This window comes from Somniosus microcephalus, chromosome 1 (assembly GCF_052327205.1).
Source record: "Somniosus microcephalus isolate GS21.2 chromosome 1, FLI_Smic_1.0, whole genome shotgun sequence".
Lineage (NCBI taxonomy): Eukaryota > Metazoa > Chordata > Chondrichthyes > Squaliformes > Somniosidae > Somniosus > Somniosus microcephalus.
In genome coordinates, this window is record NC_140987.1 from 214,493,257 (window position 1) to 214,511,704 (window position 18,448).

Consider the following 18,448-nt stretch of genomic DNA (forward strand, 5'->3'; position numbering starts at 1 on the left):
GAGGGACACTGCCTTTCTCAGGTCCATTTCTCCCTTTTCCAACAGTCTCTGCCGGGAGTAGTCGGACCTTAGGCCCGCAACGAAAGCATCTCGGATCAGTCCCTCCGTGTGTGCTGCGGCTGATACTTCTTTGCAATCGCAGCCTCGGCCGAGTATCCGTAGTGCCCGTAGGAAGGCCTCCACCGATTCCCCGGGCTGCTGTCTGCGGGATCTTAAGAGGTGCCTGGCATAGACCGTATTTACCGGGCGTGCGTATTGCCCTTTTAGCAGATGGATAGCCGCCGCGTAGGTCATCGCGTCCTGGAATATTGTATAAACTTGGTGGCTCACCTTTGAGGCCAGGATTTCCAGCTTGTTTTTGTCCAGGGTCACAGTTGAGGCTTGCAGGTAGGCCTCGAAGCAACGCAGCCAATGCGCGAATTTGGTAGCCGAACCCGATTCTTGGGGGTCTAGGTCCAGGCATGTTGGTCTGAGGGCTCGCAGCAGCTCCTGCTGCTCAGCGTTTGTTGTCGACATTTTGTTTTTGCTAATAAAATTGATGCGCTATCAATTACTCATAAAAGACGGAGAATTAGGAGAGTAACTAAAGGCTTTTATTAGCAAAGAACAGAGCATGCCTCTCGTGGTTGACTGGGTTCCAAGAAGGCAGGGGGCTGCAGAGCAATCACCTTTATACTTGGGCCTGTGGGTGGAGCCAGGGGCGGAGCCAGCAGAGACATGCTGAGGCATGCATTGGTACAACAGTGTGCAACAACAACAACGGTGAACAACAATAACAATGGTTTACCACAATATGCCCTTGTTTTTAGTCGAATACTATCCTTAATTTCTTTACTTAGCCACGGATGGCTGTCTTTTCTTTTACACCCTTTTCTTCTCAGTGGAATATATATTTTTTGGAAGTTGTAAAATAACTCCTTAAATGTACACCACTGATCATGTATCGTCTTACCCTTTAATCTATTTTCCCAATCCACTCTACTCAATTCCGCTCTCATACCTTCATAGTCTCCTTTATTCAAGCTTAGCACGCTTGTTTGAGATCCAACCTTTTCACCCTCTAATTGAATATGGAATTCAACCATGTTATGGTCACTCATTCCAAGGGGATCCTTTACTAGGACATTTTTAATTAATCCTGTCTCGTTACACAGGACCAGATCTAAGGTTGCTTGCCCCCTGGTCGGTTCAGTTACATACTGCTCAAGAAACCCATCCCTAATACACTCAATGAACTCATCCTCAAGGCAGCCTTAAAGTCCCCACAGATGCGAACCTTCCTTGGTTCCCCAGGCGTGCTGCTCAACGACTTTTTCATCACAGGGACGATGGGTGTAGCCCACTCGCTCCAGTCTACCTTGGACAGTACACCTGAACGTTCTAGACTCCAGCTCTGCTTCGACGGCTGGGCGGATCGCATAAGGTACCGGTCTGGCCGTAAAAAATTTTGGGCTTGCGTTTTCTTCAATTTTAATCGTCGCTGTCATGCCTTTTAGCGTTCCGAGTCCTTGCTGGAACACTTCTTTCGCGTCAGTTAGGATCTTTGACAGTCGCCCAGGTGTGACGTCGTCATCCTTTTTGTCAGCCACAGTCAGTGCCTGTATGGAATGCCAATCCAGTTGTATTTTCCGGATCCATTCACGTCCCAGTAATGGTGGTCCTCCATCTTGCAATACATACAGGTCTAGTTTTGGTGTTTCCTTACCGTTATATTTAACGGTCACCCTTATTTTTCCTTTGGGGTAGACTTTTTGCCCCGTGTACGTCTTCAAAATAATTTTTGTGTCTCTCAAGGGTATGTGTGAGAATAGCCGCTCGTAGTCCCGTCGGTTTATGACTGTTAGGGCTGATCCTGTGTCCAATTCCATCTTTACCTGGACTCCTGCTAACTTGAGAGTGACCCAAATGGTTCGATGATCCTCTGTTGTGATCACATTATGTAGTTTCAGACAACTCAGTTCCCTGCTTTCAGAGTCGTTATCACTCTTTTGTTCGTCTGAACTATTCTCCGTTATCTTATGTACCTTCTTGTACTTTCCTTTGGTCGGTTTCTTATTGCTGGTTTTCTTTCCCGACCTGCAGACTCGTGCTGTGTCCTACTTTTCCACACTGTCTGCACACTTTGTCTTTGAACCAGCAATCATTCTGGTCGTGTGTTGTTCTGCCGCAGCGATAGCACTTCTCTGTTCCATATGACATTTCGTTTGTGCCATATTCTTGCGGTCTCTGTTGTATCTCTGCAGCGCCCCGTGCTGCTGCTTCATATGATACCGCAATGCTGAAAGCCTTTTCCAGCGTAAGGTCCTTTTCAGATAAAAGCCGTTTCTGGGTTCCTTCACTTTGAAGCCCACACACAAACTTGTCCCTTAAGGTATCTGCCAGTCCCGCTCCAAACTGGCAGTGATTTGATAGTTAGCGCAGTTCTGTTAAATACTCAGCATTACTTTCATCTTTATGCTGGTTCCTTTTGTGAAACTTAAACCCCACACCGCTGCTCATAGCAGAAAGATTTAAGTGGTCCTGTAGGATTGACACTGTTTTCAAAATCCTTTTCTACTGGCTTCTCTGGGGTTACTAGGTTTCGTAGTAAGCCATACGTTTTTGCACCCATCGAATTCAACAATACCAGCGCTTTCTTGTCATCTGGCACTTCATTCGCCTTGCAGTATACTTCCATGGGTTCGACATATGTCGTCCAATCTTCGACTTCATTGTTGAACGCTGTGATACTGCCATTCTTTGGCATTTTTGGGTGTGGTTAGACTGGCTTAAAATGGCGTCTCCCGCGCTTTCCTTTCTTCCCCACTGCGGCTTAAAATGGCGTCTCCCGCGCTGCTGCCAACGCCACTCTCGGCGGTCCTCGTGGCAAATGGCGACACCTTGTGGGTTTCGCGCGCTGCTCCTGCGCTGCTGCCAACGCCGCTCTCTGCGGTCCTCGTGGCAATGGCAGCGCCTCGCGTTTTCCTGCGCGCCTCTCTCCCCCGTTGACGCTGATCGGCCCTTGAACACCGGCTGCGCGCTGCTCTCTCTCGTCTCTCTCCCCCGTTGACGCCGCTCGGTCCTGAACACCGGCTGCGCCCTGTGCGCTCTGCCCTCCCTCTCTCCCCCGTCGACGCTGCTCGGCCTTTTTCTGTGCCGCTCGGTCGGGCTCTAGCCCACCGCTGTCTGGGAAGGGTCTGCACAGTACCTGTTGCCAGCCCGTTTCACTGGACCACCGTGACTGGAAAGCCAAGCCTGGCTCTCGACAGCTTCCCCTGTGATGCTCAAATCTCCGCTGGATGACTGGGCGGTTGCCCGTGGTCGACGCCCGTGCTTCTGGACTCGACCTTCTTCCACTGTTCTCCAGGAGCGAATCCCTGGGAGGTGATGCAGAGTTGCAGGTAGGTTCGAATCTGCGTCGTCGCCAATGTTACGTCCCTGTATAATCAGACACAGACTGCGGAGAACGCTACAAACGGTGTTTACTCTACGTGGCTCAGACTGCAACTGAACTGTACAGATTACTACTCAACGTTATATACAGGCGTGGTCACTGCCGGTACTACAGTATACATGATCTGTAAAAAGTAGTTCCTCCCCTTAAAGGTACATACATTACAATTTCCACTTTTGCTTTTCTCCTTCCTGTCTTTTGCTTCTATCCTTGCTTCCCTTTCCTCTGTCTCCCTGCACAGGTTCCCAAACCTCTGCCATTTTAGTTTAAACCCTCCCCAACAGCACTAGCAAACACTCCCCCCTAGGACATCGGTCCCGGTCCCGCCCAGGTGCAAACCGTCCAGTTTGTACTGGTCCCACCTCCCCCAGAACAGGTTCCAATGTCCCAGGAATTTGAATCCCTCCCCCTTGCACCATTCCTCTAGCCACGTATTCATCTGAAATATCCTTCTATTTCTACTCTGACCAGCACGTGGCACTGGTAGCAATCCTGAGATTACTACCTTTGAGGTCCTATTTTTCTAATTTACCTCCTAACTCCCTATATTCAGCTTTTAGGACCTCATCCTGTTTTTTTACCTATATCGTTGATACCTATATGCACCACGACAGCTGGCTGTTCACCCTCCCCTTCCAGTATGCCCTGCAACCGCTCCGAGACATCCTTGACCCTTGCACCAGGGAGGCAACATACCATCCTGGAGTCTCATTTGCGGCCGCAGAAACACCTATCTATTCCCCTTACAATAGAATCCCCTATCACTATAGATGTTCCGCTCCTTTTCCTCCCATCCTGTGCAGCAGAACCACCCATGGTGCCAGGAAGTTGGCTACTGCTGCCTTCCCCCGATAAGCCATCTCCCCCAACAATATCCAAAGCGGTATATCTGTTTGAGAGGGGGTAGCCACAGGGGACCCCTGCACTACCTGCCTGCACCTACTACTCTGCCTGGTGGTCACCCATTCCCTTCCTGCCTGTGCAGCCTTTACCTGCGGTGTGACCAACTCCCTAAACGTGCTATCCACGATGTCCTCAGCATCGCGATTGCTCCCGTATGTATCCATTTGCAGCTCCAGCGCCGCAATGCTGTCTGCCAGTAGCTGCAGCTGGATACACTTCCTGCACACATGGTCGTCAGGGACACAGGAAGTGTCCCTGATTTCCCACATAGTGCAGGAGGAGCATGCCACGGGGCCAAGCTGTGCTGCCATGACTTACCCTTTAATTAATTCAAATTAAATTAAATCAAATCAATGCCACTAATTACACTACAATTAAATGATATACTTAAGGGCCCTTGTTTACTAGCACTCCCCACTACACAACAGAGACCCTAGAAACTATCAACCACAAAGATTAAGTTTGGAAAAAAGCGAGAAAGCGAAATACTCACCAACCAACCACTTACCTGCACCACTTGGTTAAGTTGTTAAAAAAAATATGTATTTTGTTGTCTGCAATTAACTTATACCATGAAAATTTACAACTGTTTCCTTTGGTTGTAAACTTGCATTAAAATCTTACTTTTACAGATTGAGGTCATAGAAGCTCAAAATGTGGAACACCAGGAGCCTTTGAACATGTCTGAAGAAAACTTGGGTAAGTTCGAGGGAAGTTTTTAAAAATTGATTTCCCTTTCCTACCCTAGTAAGTTTACTGTCTGTACATAAATATGGAACTAATAGTTAGCTGAGAGTGAGTTACAAGCAATTTTGGTAAAACAAAATCATTCTTGCAATGTGGGTGTCGCTGGCATGGTTGATATTTATTGCCCATCCCCAATTGCCATGTGAAGGAGGTGGTGTGATGCTTTCTTGAATTGCTGCAGTCCATGTTTGTCGCGGTTTATTACAACTGAGTGGCTTGCTAGGCCACTTCAGAGGGAAGTTGAGAGTCAGCCACGTTGGCGTGGAACTGGAGTCACCTATAGGCCAGGCAGGGTAAGGATGGTAGGTTCCCTTCCCTAATTGAACCAGTTGTGATTTTATGACAATCTGACAGCTTCACGGTCACTTTTACTGATGACAGCTTAGTTTCCAGATTTTTTAAACTGAATTAAAAAATCTCAAACTGCCATGCTGGGATTTGAACTCGAGTTTCCTGGATTACTAGTCCAGTAACATAACCACTATGCTACCATATGCACCATCAGCAAGAAGTTTGTTACATGTCATAAACTCCTTCCTGCTTTGCGAATGACATTTGAACTCCCAGGATTGCATTACATCCTCTAACTGATTACAGGAAAAGTTCTGATATCCGGGACCGGCGTGATACCGATCTATCAAAAGTTCCGGAGTGGTGAGCGGATTATCTACCCAGGCTGTTTTTAACTAAGAAAAATTTAAAAATCAAGAAATGTGCAATATACAGTAATTGGGTACTCACCTACAGAATGTTGTGTTAAATGGATGGTGAAAGATGCTTGATTAAGTACAGTACTGCCAGTTGATGGTAATCCATAACTCTTTAATAACTTAACAGTAAAACAAAACTTATAAACGACTGTGCAGTGCACCAAAACTTAAACGACTGTACAGTACAGTATAAAGTACTGTATGGTGGTTGACTGTACACTTATTCCAAGCCAGCTGGGTCATCAGGATCATGCACTTCAACAGACTCTTCAGGCACTTCCACTGCTCCAACTCTTTTGGAAGCTTTCTTAAACATGTCCCGGATGTCTGCTTGCTTAGTGGACTCTTGCCTTCTTTGTAGAAAGGTAGACTGCAGAATATGGAGCTGCATAACTTCTTGGGCAGAATAGCAAGAACGGCTTTCAGCAAATTTCATGAATGAAGCAAGATCTGCTGCAGCTTTAGCCCAAGAAATCTTGTTCACTTCAGCAATCTCATCGTCTTCATTTTCCATCACACTTTCCTTTTCTTTCTTTGGATTCAAAACAGTCTCCATTATTTCATCATCACAACAGCAACTTCTCTATCTGCATCAACCCACTGCTCAATATCACTTTCACTGAGGTGATGTAGAGGGTTTGCTGGGCCTACATTTTTCACCATGTCAGCCATTTCCATTACTGCAGTCTTCCGCGGACGAAGATTGAACCCACGAAATTCCTCCTCTGAAGAAGAACCTTTAGCAAACATTACAGAAGGCCACAATTTGCACCAGGCTTGTCTCAAAGTGTGACCTTTCATCAATTTCCAGGAACATGCAACATTAAAGATGGCATCTTTAAGATTGTATTCCTTCTGAAATGCCTGAATACCTGTATTGTCATCTTGGCTTATCAGTCTATGTAGGAAGTCTTTCTTGTAATGACACTTGAGATTTTGGATAATGCCCTGGTCCATGGGTTGCATAAGAGAAGTTACATTTGGTGGCAAATAAATGGTGAAAATATTTCCAGAAACCAACTCGGATTCATGCGGATGGGCTCTACAATTATCCAGCAATAAAATGCATTTGCTATCTTCAGGTTTCCTTATTCTACGGAAATGTTCCCTCACAGATGGAGCAAAAGTATGATGGAACCAATTTGAAAAGATTTCCTTATCCATCCAAGCATTTGCTTGAGCTTTGTACTCAACAGGTAAGTGCCTCACATTTTTAAATGCACGGGGATTTTTATACTTCCCAATGACGAGAAGTTTAACCCGGTGTGATCCAGCAGCGTTCGCATATGTTAGCACGGTTACACGATCTTTATTTTTCTTGTAACCTGAAGCATTAGCCACACTAGCCCCAGCAAGTGTTGATTCTGGCAAAAACCTCCAAAATAAGCCAGTTTCATCGGCATTGTATAAGAACATAAGAAATAGGAGCAGGAGTAGGCCGATCGGCCCCTCGAGCCTGCTCCGCCATTCAATAAGATCATGGCTGATCTGATCCTAACCGCCAATCTACTATCACAGAACCATCTCCTGAATCTAACAGAATTAGACACACGAAATAGGAGCAGGATCAGGCTACACGGCACCTGGGCCCGCTCCGCTACCCACAGGGCCATGACCGATCCGAACCTAGACTCATGTCCAAATTCCTGCCCGCTCCCCATAACCCTTTATTCCTTTTACTTCTAGGAAACTGTCTATTTCTGTTTTAAATTTATGTAATGATGTAGCTTCTACAGCTTTTTGGGGCAGCATATTCCATGGACCAGTATAGCTGTGCTGGTGACAAATCATGTTGCTGCACAATCCGATTGAAATAATCGCAGTATTCTTCTGCGGCGTTGTGATCAGCTGATTTCTTCTCCCCGCAAACATCGAGTCGTCGTATCCCATGCCGTGCCTTGAAGCACGATAGCCATCCATCAGAGAAAGCACACTTGTCAGTGAGCTCCATCTTTGCGTAAAAATCCTTCGCTTTTTCGATTAGCATGGGTCCGGAAATCGAAACATCCTCTGAACGCTTCAGAGCAAACCGCTCATAAAGCACGGTGTCCAGCTCTTCAAGCTTAGGCTTACGAAGCGTGCGCCGTTTCTCTACACTCTTAGATGTCTCCGAGCTTGCATAAAACTTGAGCAGCTTATCCTTCATAGCTTTGATGTCGTACATTGTTGACGAACTGATTTTGAATTCTTTCATAATGTGCATACGCTTCACTCCCATTTCTAGTCGTTTGCATATATCAATTTTCTGTTTTAAAGTTAACACCACCCTCTTCCTTTTGGTTGGATCAACTTTTGGGATTTCCATAATGCAGTCCAATGAGTTGCAGCAGCGTTAGAGACACACAGTACTGTACTGGAACCCCAAAAAATGGTGGATCAGAAGAGGTTACCGGCAGCGTGGGAGGGTGAGACTCCTGATGCTGGGTTTCTGAGGTGATCCGAGTTCCGCTGGCGCCAAGAGGCCGAGTAGTGGCAGTTTGTAGAACTACCCCCACTAACGAACTCGGCAACCGTAGGAGACTCGGACTCGGAACCGGCAACATTGCCGGTTACTGAGGCACTGTTTTCGGGGGGTGAATTCTGCCGGTAGAGCGAGGTTTCCGGACATGCAACCTCCGGTTAAACCAAAGTTTCCTGTACTGGGTATGGATTATACGTAAGATATAATAAAAATTCTTACTGTTTTTGAATGCCTGTGTTGGAGGTTGAGCCAGTATAGGTGTTAGCCTTCGCACAGTGGTAGCACTCTTGCCTCTGAATCAGAAGGTCATTCAGGCCCCACTCAAGATTTGAACACACAGGGCTGGATTTTCATTGGGCCGTGGAGTCGGGATTGGAGGCGTGTGGGGGTTTAAAATCCTGAAATCGGGGGTCCCGACCCCATCCCGCCCCCAACCCGCCTCCATGCCAGTTTCAAAGGAGGCAGGTACCTGCCCCACACTGGAACTCGCCTCCCCGAGGTGGGAAGGGGATTAGTGCCAATTAACTGCCTATTAGCAGGTAGTTAACAGGCAGTTTTTAGCCTAATCCCTATTTTCATTGTTGAAAAGTGAGATTCCTGACCGCTCCAAACCACGCCAAGTTAGCGAGGCGGACCGTCGGGATGAAGGGCTTGGAGGATTCGAGATGTCTGGTGTTCAGGTGAGTGATGGGCGCATGAGTGCAGAGGTAAGTGTAAAGTGTTTAAGGAAGTTCTACTATCCTTTACTTACCTTTACAGCCTTCCTTCCTTCAGGACTCGGGAGTCCCTCATCTCACTGGCACAGAAAGCAGAATGGCTGCGATCTGTCAAAATCTGCAGCCTCTAGTTTCTGTTCCGGGGAGATCTCTAAATCATCCTGAGAGGAAGGAATTAACCTGGAGTACAGATTGTCAGTGTTTGACAGCTTCAAACAGCTGTGAAATGCTGATATTTCATCTGTCAAAAGGTGATGTCACCTGTTGCCGGGTGGCCCTTAATTGGCTGGGCGGGCTCAACAAGGTTAATCAAGTCTAAATCGCGTGGGTTGGCGAGAACTCGATGGAGGCGGGACTACAACCCCAAAAGTTGTAGTCCCGCCTCCTACCCGCCGCCTCAATGAAAATCCAGCCCACAGTCTTGGTTGACACTACCTCTGCACGATCACCTGTCAAACACCTCTCTTCAAAGCTTAAAAAGACCAAGTGCAGTAGTGAGAGAGTGCACTGTCAGAGGTTCTGTTTTTCACATGAGACATTAAACCAATGTCTTGTCTGCCCTCTTGGGTAGAAGATCCCATGACCCTATTAGAGGAAGAAAAGGGGCGTTCTCCTGCTGTCCTGGCCACAAGGCTGATCCCTAATGTTAGGGGTCTGAGTTATGTGGAAAGGTGGGTGAACTTGGTCTTTTTAGCATTGAAAGGAAGTGTTTGAGATGATCGCCCAGAGGTATACAGGATAGCTAAGGGTTTAGAAAAGGTAAATCTGTAATATTATGAACATACGAAAAATGACGGGCAGGAAATACCTACTGATCCATCCAGCCTATCCCATATAATTGTGTTGTTTTGTACATCATAATACATACTTAATACATACACTGTCCACCCCACCCCATGTAATCTCCTGGAAGAGCTGAAAAACGCAGGCCAATTAGGGAATAAAATCTGGAAAATTTCTCTCTCATCCCCTTGGCAATCCAAACTAGTCCAAGAGACCACTCTGGGCACTGATTAATATTACTTCAAATTAACTTGCAAGTACAGGTTGAGCGTCCAAAATCTAGAGTTCCAGAATCCGTAAAATGTTCCGGAATCCGGACACCCTGTCAAACAGTTTCTGCCGCCAGCCGGGTGACATCCAAAAACCGGAAATATCGCAACCTGGGCCCAGGCATTTCTGGACTCGGAACGTATTCCTGATGTCCGAAGTCCGGAAACGCCCGAGCCCCGGTTGCGATATTTCCGGACTTCGGACATCATAAACACGTTCCGAAGTCCGGGAAAACCGGCTCAGCCTCGGTCCTGAGGTTGCTGGATTCAGGACACTCAACCTGTATAGGACAAGGGAACACAGGTTCGAACCAGTAAAAGGCAAATTTAGAAAATCAGGAAGTTGTTCTTCACAAAGACATAGAATTATAGAAGCAAAAGCCCTGGAATCATTTAAGAATCAATTTGATGTTACAGTGGGGAGACATTGGGCCAAAAATTGCGGTGGGCGGCGTAGCTTCGGAGTACACTGCCGACCTACAAAAAGAATATGTACTTGCCTTGAGCGAGGCCCAGAACGGAGACTTCCTTTTCAGCGCTGCAGAGTTGTGCGCAGTGTATGACATCAGGAAGGCCAGGAGCGCAGCGTACAGCCTGTGCGTAACGGAAGACACGCCCACAAAAGTGGTCAAAACTAAACCACGCCCACAGAAATTTCTCTCGGTCTCTTTCATTGAAATTACATTTTAAAAACTTGTAAATAAACTGGTACTTACACTTATTTCATATCAGCATTTTGTGTTTTATTTTCATCCAAACTCTCAATTTATTAGTCCCTATGTATACAACTTCCTGTTTAGATGGTCAGTAAAGGTCTAACACTTCTATAAGTAATGTTGTTGCACTTGATAAAGAGATTCCCAGCCATATATTCAATGTTAATTTTCAGGATTAAAATATATTATTCAGACATCATTTAGACTGGTAATAGATAAATCTATTTTCCTTGTTATGCTGTTCATTTTTGAGTTGAAAGGACAGAATTGGTCCCTGAAATCTGATAGATGTTCACTTTATTTAACATTCTTAGTCACCTTCCCAAGTAATGAAAATGAAACTTGACCGACAAAAACAGTTTCCTCCACCAAAACGTACACAATATACGTCTGCTGTTAATAAATCAGCCCAAAACCGTCTAATCGTTTGTGTGCTGGATTCTTTGTTCTAACATAAAACAAAAAGCTTTATTCATCACACCGAAACCTTACAGGATGAATGAGATTATTTTCCTCTACATCCATAAAAACAATTCAAACAGCTCTGCAGTCAGTTCCTGTTGAGCGAGTAGTCTGTTTGACACATTTTCTCCACCAATATTCATGAACCTTTTTTTTTTGCAAGTGACTGATATTTTTTCAGTGTCTTTTTTCCTAAAATTGCTTTATAGCATTGTTAAGAAAACATGACAGGGCGGACTAATCATTTTGCAATGCATTTCCAATCAAAATCGATTGATAAGATTGTAAATGGTGCTATCCTGTGTTTGTCTTGGTATCGCGGAAATGTAAAGTGGTGATTATGATGTGAAACAGGCTCCTATGCTTGCTTTCACTAACCATAAGAAAAACATCCGTAGTTGGTGGGCAATTAGCCCAATTTTACGCCATCAATTGGTTTTTCCTAGGCGGTGCGGATAATCTGTCAAAGCGTACCTTGACAGATCGCAAGCGCATGCGGAAATCCCGAACTTGCGGTATATTTCAACGGCGTTATGAGAGTACGCTGTCATACCCACCACAAAACCCAGGCCAGTAGTCATTCTAAATGGATGAACTAAGTAGCATTCCTCGTCCATAATTATCTTGTAACCTGTTTTGCTTTTTCTTCCTGCCAATTGTTCTGCAGAATAGGAGTAATTTTACGAAACCATGCTCGGCAATTACAGACGTTTTTCTTATGGTTAGCATGGAGCTTCACCTCATCGGGAGCACATACTACAAATTTGGATTCCATGATTTTCTGTCTATTAATTTTATCCCTAATGTGTTTTAGGTGGCATGTGCTGATGACATCATTAAAGCACTGGTTTGAAGCAATTACTGACCCAGACTTTGTGAAGAAGATAAATTAATAATATATTAATAAATAAAAGTGTTAATCATGGAAGCTTTTGAAATTTTGTCAATTCTCTCAATATTGGGCCCAGTCATCATTCCAAGCTTGTCCCTAGAAGTCCTCAGTGTTTAATATTAAAAATGTTCAACAATAGAAACAGGAAAAAATAGTTTTTGATGGATGAACTAATTTGTGCAATTTGGTAGAGGATTGTCTTGTAGTAAGTCTTCTTAAGGCAGCCTGTGTTATCGGACAATTGCTCATGGTGATACTTAAGTGATTCAGGATTTTATTATTTTCTCTGTGGGTCAAGCCTGGATGGAATGACAGCTGTGCAGCTATGTGATTGTACCTCACTATGCCAGTAATGTATGTCTTGTGGCCCCTTTTGAAAAACTGTAAATAGGCCAATTCCAAATGACTGCATGGCTTCAGTTGTGTTGCACTTCGAATTTAAATCCTCTGTGGTTATGTTGGTGCTTTTGTATTAGAGCAAGTTATGGCGATTGGCTGCCCGAAAGAAGAGACATTCATATTAACCTTGGTTGAGATCCCAGCCTCCTCCTTAACAGAGTACAATGCATCTTCCGCTTCCTTCATCCCTGTTTCAGAAGGCGCCTTGACAGTTGCTGAGCCAGTTCTACCCTTATTAATGGAAAATGTTGACGTTACTGAGTCTGTGAGGTAAGTCCTATATTTTCAGGATGTTCAATTTGAGACCTAACTTAAAGTTACAATAGAATTGAGTTTGAAGTGAAGTTACACTGAGAACAAAATTATTTAAATACAGTACACATAAAAGATCATAAAATGTGGGGCATTTCTGTAAAATATAATCAGTAGATACTTATGGGACAGTGGTATGTGAGTGAGCTGGATTAATCACCCTCTGATCTAATGTAAGCCCTCCTTGTATGGAAGCACCCATCCTCTGCTCAGCGCCGTCTTTAATGACCCAGATGAAATGTATAAAACTCACAATATGGGGTGTTGTGACCAGAAAAATAGCTAGCTTTACTTGGTTTCACAGTTTAAAAAAAATACTTTAATCACAGAACTTGTCACAATTAACCCAGTGTCTAGTTGCAGGTTTTGTTAAATTGTCTGATTTAAAGTAAACAAAAATCTATCTTTGTTTCTAGATAGATTAAAGGGAATAGTATGCTTATACCAACACTGAAGATGACTTTGGTTAGATAAATTCTTTAGATTCAATACATTATCTTTATTAATTGAAGAAGGTGCACAAAGAATGGCTGCTGTAGCAGCTTAGAACTGGGGTGTACATATGTGGCTATACTCCCTAGCCATCTCACTCACAAAGACCAGGCAACTGCTTTACTTCCACTTTACTTTCCTGTTTGTTGGTTTGTCTTGTTTGAATTTCCTGGGCTTCGGGATTTGGAAAAGGCTGTTTTTGGCACTGTTGCCTATTTGGTGGCTAAGTCCCAAATTTGAATACCAAGATCTGTCTGTATCAGCAGCAAAAGATCAATGTAAATTAATGTGAGCATTCATTATTATTATTATATGTGGCCCATGGTGCTCCATGTGCACCCTTGTGGCCCCAAAGACCGAAAGCTTGGACTCTCCTAGGTTAGAACACTGCTCTCGCACCTCTAGTGTTAGGGTTTACGTCTAGCTGAGGCTGACGGGATGAAAGCTTCTTTTCCCTCTCGGCTGTCTATCCTATGTGAAATGAGTTTGGGCAGTCTCAACCTGGTTCCAATTGAGCATGGGGCCATTGAAGAAGACTACCCATATATATGTTCTATATATAGTGCTAGGGGGAGCATGCAGGGCAATGGGTTTGGTTTTGGATTGCTCTAGGAAACAGTTCATACAGGTATAGTGAATTTGAATGGCTTCCATTTGCACTGTAAATATCTCTGGTTCTAAATTTGCAGACCTTGTAATGTGGGCATAGGGTTGTCTGGTATGGGAAGTGGGAAACTTCACACTAGTGTAGTACGTGCCACTCTCTGATGTTGGGGCTAAGGTGCATTTTGTATCAGAGCAGTGGAGCTTTACATTGCACCTGCTGGCGCTATACCTGAGCTGCATGTGCTTCATGCTGGTCCCTGATGGTAAGAGTAGGAAATGTTCCATTCTTCAGCATTAATATTCCCTACCTTGAGAAGCACGAACATTTCACCAAAAATACATATTTAAAGTACTAGATCTTAGTTTACTTATGTTCCTGCATGCAGCTCTGAACCATCAATGGAGGCACCTACTGTACCCACTGTGTCCGAATCAGTGCCACTTATAAAAAGTGCACAACAACAATGGAGCTTAAATAAGCCAACGTCGAATATAGGACAAATGGATAGAAAAAGGAAAGCTCACAGTTTGAATGATAATCAAGATTCTTCTGCTGCTAAGAACAGTCCAACAATTACATTAACTGATGAGGGATCCAGAGAAAATGTCCTACAAACTGAAGAAATTACTCGTTCAAATTTAGCTACCTGTACATCACTTGAGGTAGGTATTTCATTTGTTTTATATATTGACTGAAGATTTGCAGGGTAGACTTGATCTGCACTGTGGTTCATTGATGCAGTGTGTAAAGCGGGGCTGCTGGCACCACTGTAAAGTGCCTGGCCAAATTTATTCCAGCAAATTTTTTAATTGGCTAGTTACTTTCCTTCTTCAGTATGTCTAGACTTGTGCCCCTGCTGCTGTGAGAGTGGGTGATTGGCCTTATCCCATGCATCTACTTCTGAGAGTCACCATCCAAGTTGAATTACCTTGTCCAATTATGCTCCCCCCCCTCCACCACTGTTTAGGAGATGCCACAGCCTCTGCTCAGCACCATCCCTGCCCCCCAATTTGGTGTACCTCAGATCAGGGGAGAGAGCTGTGTAAGAAATAGAAACATAGAAAAATAGGAGCAGGAGTAGGCCATTCGGCCCTTCGAGCCTGCTCCGCCATTCAATATGATCATGGCTGATCCTCTATCTCAATACCATATTCCCGCTCTCTCCCCATACCCCTTGATGCTTTAAAATGCCTTGAATTAAATCTGCTTCATTCTTTGGCACTTACTGTTAATGCTCCAGTGCTCAGCATTACTACTCTGCAACGCCCCAGCAATTTTAACTTGAGCAATAAGAGTCCAAATAATTAGCTGCAGAGTTCCTTCTTCCACTGTAATACCGTTCCAAGAAGGGGCTATCCACTTGAGCACTGGTAAAGGAGAAAGATTACTCTAGTGGAAAGTTCCAGATTATTTAACCCACACTTTACCTGATCTGCTACTAGGCATAATGAAGAAAAGTTATGTTTCCCCAGTGCTATTGTGTGATGACTTAATGAGCACAAAATAACAAGTTCATTTCAACAAGCTGCCAGAGCTACAACACATGTCAGTTGCTTAATATGAATCTTGTGTCCCAAACAGCGCCTATCATTTAGTACTGTAATTCTTCTATGTTGTCTTTTGCACAGGACTGTCCGGCAACTTCAACAACTAGTATATTAAGTAATTATGGTAAGTGCTTTTTTTCATATGCAATACTATAATGGCAGTATTTGTGAATGCTCATCAGTAATAGTAACAATTTCCATATTTTTATTTATCCCTCCTATTGCTAGAAAACGGCAGGAGGAGGGATTATGTTACGGCTGATTCTGTGTGTCTGTGAATACTAACCATTCTTCTCAATATCTTTAAATACTTTCACGAGATTTTGAATAGATTCCATTTAATTTTTTTTTAAACTTCTTGAATAATTTGGAAAGTGTTTGAACTATTTTATAGTTTGTGCACCTATTAAGATTAATGGAAAGGAAATTAGGTGGACTCTTAAACGGTGGGGCAAGCATCCCACAGTTTTCTTCTGCACTGCGCCCAACTGATGCTTTACATCAAGGTGCTAAATCAGATGCTTTACATTCAGGCGAAATCTACCCCATGCTTTACCTAATTTATTTTTCAAATTTTCACCAAACTTGTCAAAGGGTTCCTCTCATCATCCTCTAAATTTAGTTTAGGGAGTGGGTGAGAAAGCTACACTGAAAACAATCTGTAAGCATTTTCTACTTGAATTCAATTATCTAAAAACAGTAACGTTGTTTTTCCATGCGTGATTAAAGGCTTGCCTTCTTTTGATATTAGAAAAATTGGATGCTGCATATGAGTATATTGATGTGCACATGGGTGTTAATTTATGATCTTAATAACTTGGATTTATTCAATTTTAGACATTGTGGCATTGTCTCAAGTGATTAAATCAATTAATTTTAATTACTACATTGGCAATTTTCATTTATGCATATGTAGTTATTAATTTAATCTTCTAATACTCAAAGTTTTAATTGCACTGTAAATTATCTATTTAACAATAGATTGCAAACACTAAATTAAACATTCCACAAATATAAAATTTGTTTTTCAGGGCCAGAGAGGTTGTTCAGTAATTATGACTTAGCACACCGTTAAAAACCCAGTTACACCTCATTCAACAAGACTTAACTTTTTCAGGGGGTTTTACAGTGAGATTAGAGCATAAAAAATGGAAGTTCCCATAACTGCGCATGTGCGGACGCCAGAAGTTGCTGTCCGTTTCACAGAGTAATGATGGCGAATGCTGACAGCTTTGCCGTCATTACAGCCGCAAATTCCGGGCCAATATCTATTTACTTTGCACCCCATACCATAAAAGTGCCTAGGATTTTCATGCTGTGGATTGGACTGTTTTGGGTACAATGAGACTTGTATGTATTTCCATGGAATTCCCTAATAGCATTTTTGTGGGTGGAGAAAATAGAATTTTGAGATTGATGCTCTGATTTAAAGGCATAGGTTTTGCTTTTTCAAAAGTAAAATGTTTGCAGCAAAGTCCCGAGTTTGGAGTTTATAGTAGCTTCTAATTAAAATGCTTTCAAAATTCAACATATAAGGGCCTCGAATTGTCAGCGCAACCCAGCTGAAGTTGGCCAAACCAGCGTAAAAGATCATGGAATTTTAAACGCAAGTTACGAAAAGCGTAAATCGAGTTTCTGCGATCTTTACCACTGGTTTAAAAGTCATTGCACTGGAAGCCAGCCCTGCCCACAAAACTGGCCACGCCCCCCAGATCGAAATAATGAGCATAGCGAGTTTCTGCCGTTTGCGGCAGTTCGAGAATGCTCTTCAAATTGACCTAATTTTAGATGCACAGACACTAATAGGAATTTTTAAAGTTTTTAAATATTAAAAAATATTTAATTTACTAAGAATCTGACTAGTATACACAAATGAAACTAGTAACTGGTTCAGTGTAGTTGTTTTCAGTCATTTTAAGTCATTTAAAGTCAGGTTACTCACAGGTGGCGGACTCGACACTCTTATTAAAAATGCTATGAACCGATTTTCAGCTGTATTAATAAAACTGCACCAAGTTACCACTCTTAAATACATCAATGTATATCTTTTAATGCAAAGAAAAATAAATAATTGTGTTCTATTAAGCTGGTCGATTGCGCTGGACGTTTGTGATTATGCAAATGAGTTTTGGCAGAAACTTGAACCATAAGTTCACTTGGAAAAACAGTGCAATTTCAAGCACAATTTGCACCCAGTTTGCCGATTGCACCCAAAGCTGAAATTCTACCCCAATATGTTTATCACCATAGTTTTAAAGTGTTAACTTCCAAACTGCAGACACTCTGTTCAGGTTTGCCTCAGCCCATATTTATACTTAACCAAATATGACCTATTTTGAAAGTGTTCTGATTTGTTTCTCAAAGATGTTGCTCAAATGAGTCTTCCATCAGAATCCACTGAAAGCACCACATCTATTCCTTTGGATAATGTAGTAGACCCTGTTCCTGTTGAAAAAGCAGCCGAGACGTGTTCTGTATCTGCTGAGGAAATTAAAAAGTCTGCATCATGGAGAAGGAGAGGTACTTGGCTAAATTTCACAATTAATTACTTTCATGGTATTTCTGCAAGGTGAACACTTTTACAGAAATGGGTTTACATGACTCATTTGTAGTACTGTACTTGAGCAGTAAATTAAGCAAAATATATAGTTAAGAACAGTCTTCATCTTGTTTTTTTCCTCTGGGTTATGTTGAACAATTGCAGAACCACACTCTATATTCATTCATCTTATTATATCTACTCAACTTCGTTCCCCCCCATTCTCAACAAAAAAAATCTTGAAATAAGAAAACTTTGAGAGTGTCAAGCTCCTGATAACCACCAGTGTTAATGGGATCAGTCTGTTTAGAGACTGAACCTGGTCTGTTATCTTTGTTTTTTTGCAGTCTTTGCTATTTATTTGATAGTTAGCTTGAACAGTTCCAGCATAGCTGCCTATTTCACTCAAGGTTTACTGATTTCTACCTTTAGAGTGCATCAACAACGAATTTTATGATCA

General features: G+C 43.1%; 1 protein-coding gene across 1 annotated transcript in view; it reads left to right on the forward strand.

Moving 5' to 3' along the window:
• LOC147124584 (uncharacterized) overlaps positions 1–18,448 on the forward strand; it is a 158,111-nt gene that overhangs the window by 127,153 nt on the left and 12,510 nt on the right. Inside the window, exons 24-28 of the mRNA XM_085989913.1 lie at positions 4,969–5,035; positions 12,569–12,761; positions 14,288–14,564; positions 15,531–15,573; positions 17,814–17,969. Coding sequence (XP_085846039.1) covers positions 4,969–5,035; positions 12,569–12,761; positions 14,288–14,564; positions 15,531–15,573; positions 17,814–17,969 — 736 coding nt within the window. The remainder of the gene's footprint in view (positions 1–4,968; positions 5,036–12,568; positions 12,762–14,287; positions 14,565–15,530; positions 15,574–17,813; positions 17,970–18,448) is intronic.